Genomic DNA, 6,687 nt, shown 5'->3' with positions numbered 1-6,687 from the left:
AAAAGACACGTGATCTCCAAAAGAGAAGCAGAATCTTTGCAGAACTTGCCTCAGGTCACACATCATATCGAACCCCAGCCCGATACACCGCACCACCTTCTCCGCCGCCACCACAGCCATCGCTCGCCGTCCCTTGGAAATCCAAGAGCTGATATTGGGCTGCAGGCTGTCTTCACACTTCATGGGTAAGAAAGGGATAAAAGGCAATCAAGAAGAAATAACATGCATACTAAATTTAGTGATAGTTTATAGAAGTGACAAGCTAGTACAATGAAGATTTATGGGCAATGCCCTCTATATCTAGACTCTCACTCCAGGCAACAGAGTATGTTGCGTTATGTTTCACATGTTACTGTTTCTCATCTAGGTAAAAAGAAAGATAAATATGCCATTTGACACGGAGCATGCTACTGTGTCAGTTGCATCCTCCCATCATCCTTTTCGATCTTAAATTGCTCCTGAAAATAACATAAAAAACATCAAGAAAATTTTGAGATTGAAGTGCAAAGAAATCGGAAGCAGCATGTTCTGTACCAAATGGTATTGTCGCCCAACAAAGGTCTAAAGAGCAAGAATGCATAAACAACCAGCCATATCGCACATGCACAACTCATGAATATGGATCGGCCATATAGAATTTTCTTCAGAGTTCCCATATCATTAACGTAAGCTAACATAATACTGGAATTGGATCAAAACAACTATTGCACCAGGGTACAATTACCACATAAAATGATGTCTCACTACTTAACTCTGCAAACCCCATATTCCATATACCACTCAGAACTGATGCAAAAAGAAAAAAGTAGCCAAGTATATCAGGACTTAGTCTCGCTATGTTTTGAAACCAATATATAGGTCATTTTACTAAAATCTACCAGGTCTTCTAGTCACCCACTGAACCATAATGCCTGAAATTAGATATAGCAGAAACGGCGAGCACAACAAGCAGCGCAGGAGCATCAAGCAAAGAGAAGTACCAGGTGATGATAGGAAGTAGCTGAGTCACTGGGGTCGGGCGGATCGGAGCAGTGACGATGAGTGTATCGTGGGCATGGGGTACCATGTTGGAATTGATCAACTGAAGAGCAATGAGAAAGAAATTGAACAGGCAAAGAGAATATAAGTCGCAATAGTGATAGGTATGGTTGGTAGGTGGCTACAGGAGAAGACATGCAGGAAAATATTATACAACCATGCGTCCCATATCAAATATCAATTTTGTTTATCCATGTCATGCTGAAAATACGTGTCATTACATGGATGAAACGTTGGTGCAAAAATTGTTTGTACAAATGATGACTAACCTACATAGTACATACAGAGTCTTCTTGAAGAAGGATGGATTATCTTAAGATTCTTGTTCAAGAATAACCATTATGGACAAATCACACAATGAATTAGCCTTAAGATCCTTGTAAACTAGAAGAAAAGAGCAAAGAGATTCCAGTGCTATTAAAAAATAAATTAATATAGTATCACTTATAAAGTCATAGGTTGATCTAATGATCATGCCATGTCTCCCATGCATCATTTCCGTAGTTTGTAGTGCAACCAAGAGAAGGTTCATCAGCACATTGAAATGGAACACTTTTAGGAGCTAAAGTGAGAATCAAAGTTATGCAATGGTTCCTATGTGTGCATACTGTTAGAGATAGAGGGTAGCACCATGTGTATGAGAGGGTGGTACCTGAGTTTGTCTGGATATGTTGTGTGTGTTCTAAAGGAAAGGTAGTGATATGAGGAATATGCTTATCAGTACATGTCACTTGGAGTAAGTTCTAAAGAAGAAAAGGTAGTGATCTGAGGAACCAGCAAATAAAAAAGAAAGGCTACCTTGCAACACACAAAAACTGTGTTGTACTGGTATCAGTGGCATATGTCCTATGCGTGAACTTAACGCTTCCCCATATCAAGACTAACGCCATCATTTCCTTGATTCCTTCTATTCAACAGGACATACGAGATACAACGCGATCAGTTTATCTCAGGTACAAATGAAATTTAACTAATAATATGTAGCGTCTTTTTCCATAGCAAATGTAAAGAAATATCACAAACAAAAGGGTATTAGCAATTCAAAAGAATGTCGTGGCACAAACCAAGTCTCAGCAGATGACCCTCCAATATTGAAAAAATCATTGAGAAGCAAACTAATAATCAAAAAATCATCCACGTGATACCACCACAACTCTTCCTTTCAATTTTCATAGGTAGCGCTATAATGCAGGAGTAATCATTCTACCAAACAATCAATCTTGCCATGACATGTCGTTTTGCACTATGAAAAGTATAGATAATGCCCTTTCGGCAAGCATCCATCACCCTTGGTGAGACATTAATAAAACTAAACCAAGTTAGAAAATATATTTCTGCAAGTAGTTGAAGATACAATACCATATGAGAGTAGAGAATGCAATCAATATGCTAACTGTATATGAGTACAGAAAAGTTTATAGACATTGAATTTAGTGACCACATATGAATCTGTTTGGTGGCAAGATGCTACATATTATTAGTTAAATTTCAGTGGTACCTGAGATAAACTCATACGTGGAGCTGCAGCAGGATTCAGTATGTTTAGCAGTGGCAAGACCATCAAGTAGCCAAGCTTATAGATAATCCCCTCTTGTAAGATGTGTAGATAAGCACCAGCAAATGATGTTGGTACAACTGCATAACTCTAGCTACCCTAGGATAAAAGGACGCATCATGAAAGGAATAACATATGCACAATTGGTCTGCTGCTGTGTTTTGTGCTAAACAGTACCTGCACGTCGATGATGAACATGTGTATGAGCTTGATAGGACCGCTCTCTATATCGCTGCGAAAATGCCTTAGCCAAGACACCCGGACACATAGCATTTGATTTTGTCTTCCGCAACATAGATTAGCAAGGGTGATAGAAGCCATCTGACAAAAGATACAGTGAATAGCAGCTATGTGCTTAGGTAAACATTCAGGGGAATAAAACAATAAATTAAAATGTATCGACTTCAAAAGATAAAACCATGATTCATGATTGTATGAAAATTGTACTGGTCCTAAAAGGTATAAATCATGTCTACTATGAAATATGTTAGTCCCTGGCACAAACAGGCCTTTGTTCTGGAAGGAAAAAATAATTATCTTATTACGCTCTTGAATTTGCATGTATCTTTCCTATAAATATAGTGTTAGCTGAGGCAATCCTTTCCCTTACACGAACTTTTGTAAGGCAAGGCAGTTATTCCCTTCTAATTCATAAGTTCCCGTTCAAACATTTATGTAACTGAATCACATCTCATATCTTCAAACCACACACTTCCAGAAGTTGCAATTATAGAAGCACTTGCAGCAGAAGTGGATATTGGCAAGCATGGCAGAGTAGACATATAATTTAAAAAAGCATTTCCATATCTATTAAAATAGTTCTTCTCATCACATAGCAGAAATAATTTGTCCATGTCTTTGTTTTACATTTCTGTTAGGAGTATATAGTATGTTTGAACAATTATTAGAACCTAAGCTAGCCTTCTTATTTAGTAATTCTTTCAATTCAAGACAAAATAAACATGCCTTCCGATACGGGGACTGTTATTTCCTAACTGTAAGTATTTAGCGTCATTGGCAGAACTGACAGTCTCCTTAGTCATAGAAATTAGCACATATGTAAACAATAGATCTCATTGCAAAAATAGGATGAAGCATAGGCAGGTAATATCTAATAAACAAAATTAAGCAAGGCAACAAACGCCTCACCTGGAAAGAGGACATCAGGCCTAGGCTCTCTCAGGAACAATACAAGAGAAATGAGGGTAAACAAAAAAGGGGATTAAAGAAAGGACGGCTAAACCTGCACAGTCGTGGATGTAGCTACGGCAGGAACGCGACCACGAGAACAAATCAGACGCGGGCATGTGCATGTACATGACTTCAAGGAACTGGAGACACACAGCAACAATCCTGCGATAAAATTGGAATGAAAATCAATGGGAAAACGGAAACCTAGCACAAAAGAGAACACCTCTGGGCAGGGGAATGGATCACCTGGCTGTCATCGGAGTGGCTACATTGGGGAGCACCGGCGCCGGCAGCGGTGTCACCCTGGGCCTCCTCGCTGACGAAGGGCACTCCAGCTATTAAGGAACATATTTAAACTTGAGCTAAGCAATGATTTTTTTTCACTGATGCCAAGCAAACCGATTCGTTCTTCATTGGAACAGAGCAGCGAAGACTAAATATTGGGAATGATCATCCTGTAGAAAGTAACTTAAAAGTGCTCTGCTTAATGGAGCACATGCCACCCATGTCCTTCAATTTCTGCAGATGTGCCTCGACGTGACACGGCGTGGCCAAAAATCAGAATACACATGATTGCAATTTGTTGTAACGTACTTCATGAATCAGCATCATCTGTACAAACCTTTACTAATCACGCAAGAGTGTATCCATAGGGAATCCCCAAAAAAATCAGAACACGTGAAAGTACTAATCTGTGACGACCATAGCAGTTCGTTCTAGAAGGGATAGGGGGAAGGGGGGATGGAAGATGGAGGAAGAAATAAGGAGTACCTTGCTGCAGTGTGCGGTGCAGCTCCGGACAGCCGGCGTGGAGGGGCTGTTGGGCGGGCAGAGATGTGCGGAGCAGCTCCAGGAGACGGCGGCTAGGAACCATGTAAAGTCGCAGTTGAGAGCGGGCCGTCGGGTTTTGTGCTCCGACTCCACCGTGACCAGATCCATGCCGCTACTCGTTTTCCTCCACCTCGCCGCCGTGCTCATCAACGAGCCGCCACCACCGGAACGACGAGCCAAGAGGGAAGAAGGCGAGAGAGGCGTGGTGAGGACTGAGGGGCAGGGGCCGGATCTGAGCCTGCGTTGGATCCAGGCCTGCTGCTCGATTTGGGGCGAGGGGGAGGGGAGGAGGTCGTCGATGGTGAGGAGAAGGTAAAGGAAGGAGAGAACACTAGTAGAAAAAGGGCCTATTGTCCCGGTTGGTAAGGGCCTTTTGTCCCGGTTTTTGAACCGGGACTAAAGGGTCATTACTAATGCCCTAACCCTTTAGTCCCGGTTCTTACACGAACTGGGACAAATGGGCCCCCACGTGGCCGGTGCGGCGAGCCCAGGCAGGAGGGCCTTTGGTCCCGGTTGGTGGCACTAACCGGGACCAATAGGCATCCACGCGTCAGCATTTCAGGGGCTGGGGTTTTTGTTTTTTTTTGAAAGGGGGGGGGGGGTTGGGGGTTTTGGGGGGTTAATTTAGGTGTTTCATATATTGTGTTAGCTAGCTAATTAATAGAGAGAAGTGTCCTCTCTTATCTCCGTGCTTGGTCGACGCTACGTACTATATACGTATGGAGAGGACTAGACACGCTAGCTAGTAATCAAATGAAGGAAACAGAAGATCGTCATGAACATATGCATACAGAGAGAAGTGATATCGACCACCTCTCCTTCTCCGAGAGATTGGTCGAACAACAAGTTCTCGTATATCTATCCGACACTACCGGCTACATATATACAATAATTATCTCTTACAATATAATCTCCTAATTAAATTGTAAGAACACAGGGTCCACATAGTATTCTCCGTTTTCAGCGATCACGTGGTCAAGGAAGAATGCCGCCAATTCCTCTTGAATTGCTCGCATACGATCTGGTGCTAGGAGTTCATCCCGCATCCGAAAGATCTAATTTGAAGAAGGGGGTCAATACATATATATATGAATAAATGAAACTCAACACAAATGATGGTAATAAAATAAAATTGTGAATATTATTGCTTACGCACTTCATATTGTTCGTCAGAGTAGCCCCGCTCACAGGTCGTGTAGCGGATGGACTCGCAAACGTAGTATCCACAGTAATTATTCCCGGGTTCCTGCCACAACCACTTTACAAGAAATAGAGGTCAATCAAACTGATAAGCAAGCATGCTAAATGGTATTGATGAAACTAGCGCTTGAATCACTAGGAGATGCGCGGAACATGCTACTATAGTACTTACTTTCGGGTGTCTAAATTGCAGCTTCTTCGGCAGTCCCGGAGCTTTTTTGGTGAATTTTCTCCAAACCCTGCCAGACAAAGAAAACAATTACTTGATATCAGGAAATGAACAAAGTTGCTGATATGGTGGATAATGATCGATTTAACTTACTTCTCGAGCATTTGAGTCATGTCCGCATAGTCCTGGGGATCTTTTCGTCTCGAGTCTAAGACGGTTACTACTCCCTGCTCAAGCTTAATCTCTAGGAGAATATAGTGGAAGCTGCGCACGCATGCATAAGTCATCAATTACATTACTATAACCTGGACTAATAAGGGAAACCGAATATGCACAAGACAGTAACACTCACTTGAAGTTGTAAGGAAAGAGTATTATATCTTTGTTTTCATTTATTACCAACGATCGTAGCAAGTTGGCCTCGGTATTTTCGGCATGATATTTAACCTCAGTTGCATCTATGAGATTTGTGTTAATGAACCCAATATCACCGATTTGTCTTTTCTTCAATTCGGCGATCTTCAATCTGCATAATATAGTGAGGATAATTATAAATACATGCAATGAAAGAGCTGACCTATATAGAGAGACTTAATGACAGAAGTAGTACTACTTACAGACAGTAGCAAGTGATCGTTGATTTATCGAGGGCCTTTTGATTGAAAAACTGGAAGAACTCCTCAAATGGAACATTCAACAGTTC

At 41.5% G+C, this 6,687-nt stretch overlaps 1 protein-coding gene across 11 annotated transcripts; it reads right to left on the bottom strand.

Moving 5' to 3' along the window:
* Positions 1-210: 210 nt before the first annotated feature.
* LOC123051245 (uncharacterized) lies at positions 211-4,939 on the bottom strand. 11 transcript variants are annotated; one of them, XR_006423982.1, is made up of 7 exons: positions 4,556-4,939; positions 4,031-4,303; positions 2,771-3,946; positions 2,537-2,692; positions 1,837-1,945; positions 981-1,081; positions 211-458 (listed from the first exon to the last, which is right to left on the bottom strand). XR_006423982.1 is itself a non-coding variant. In XM_044474076.1 (5 exons), exons 1-4 carry the CDS (start codon positions 4,760-4,762, stop codon positions 2,892-2,894), a joined length of 429 nt encoding a protein of 142 aa, XP_044330011.1. In that variant the 5' UTR covers positions 4,763-4,939; the 3' UTR covers positions 211-2,692; positions 2,771-2,891. The 11 variants fall into 11 exon arrangements, 2 of the variants coding, with proteins under 2 accessions (XP_044330011.1, XP_044330012.1); XR_006423983.1 differs by lacking the exon at positions 1,837-1,945; XR_006423980.1 differs by having other exon boundaries at positions 981-2,692.
* Between the last annotated feature and the right edge of the window lie 1,748 nt (positions 4,940-6,687).

The sequence above is a fragment of the Triticum aestivum genome, chromosome 2D (genome assembly GCF_018294505.1).
Source record: "Triticum aestivum cultivar Chinese Spring chromosome 2D, IWGSC CS RefSeq v2.1, whole genome shotgun sequence".
Lineage (NCBI taxonomy): Eukaryota > Viridiplantae > Streptophyta > Magnoliopsida > Poales > Poaceae > Triticum > Triticum aestivum.
This window is presented reverse-complemented; position numbering and strand designations above follow the sequence as displayed.

Coding starts and splice junctions, on each gene's coding strand:
- LOC123051245 (XM_044474076.1), bottom strand. CDS start 4,762: ATGAGCACGGCGGCGAGGTGGAGGAAAACGAGTAGCGGCATGGATCTG. Junction 4,120..4,555: donor GCACCGCACACTGCAGCAAG/GTACTCCTTATT, acceptor GTTCCTTAATAG/CTGGAGTGCCCTTCGTCAGC. Junction 2,915..3,836: donor CTACATCCACGACTGTGCAG/GTTTAGCCGTCC, acceptor ATCTTTTGTCAG/ATGGCTTCTATCACCCTTGC.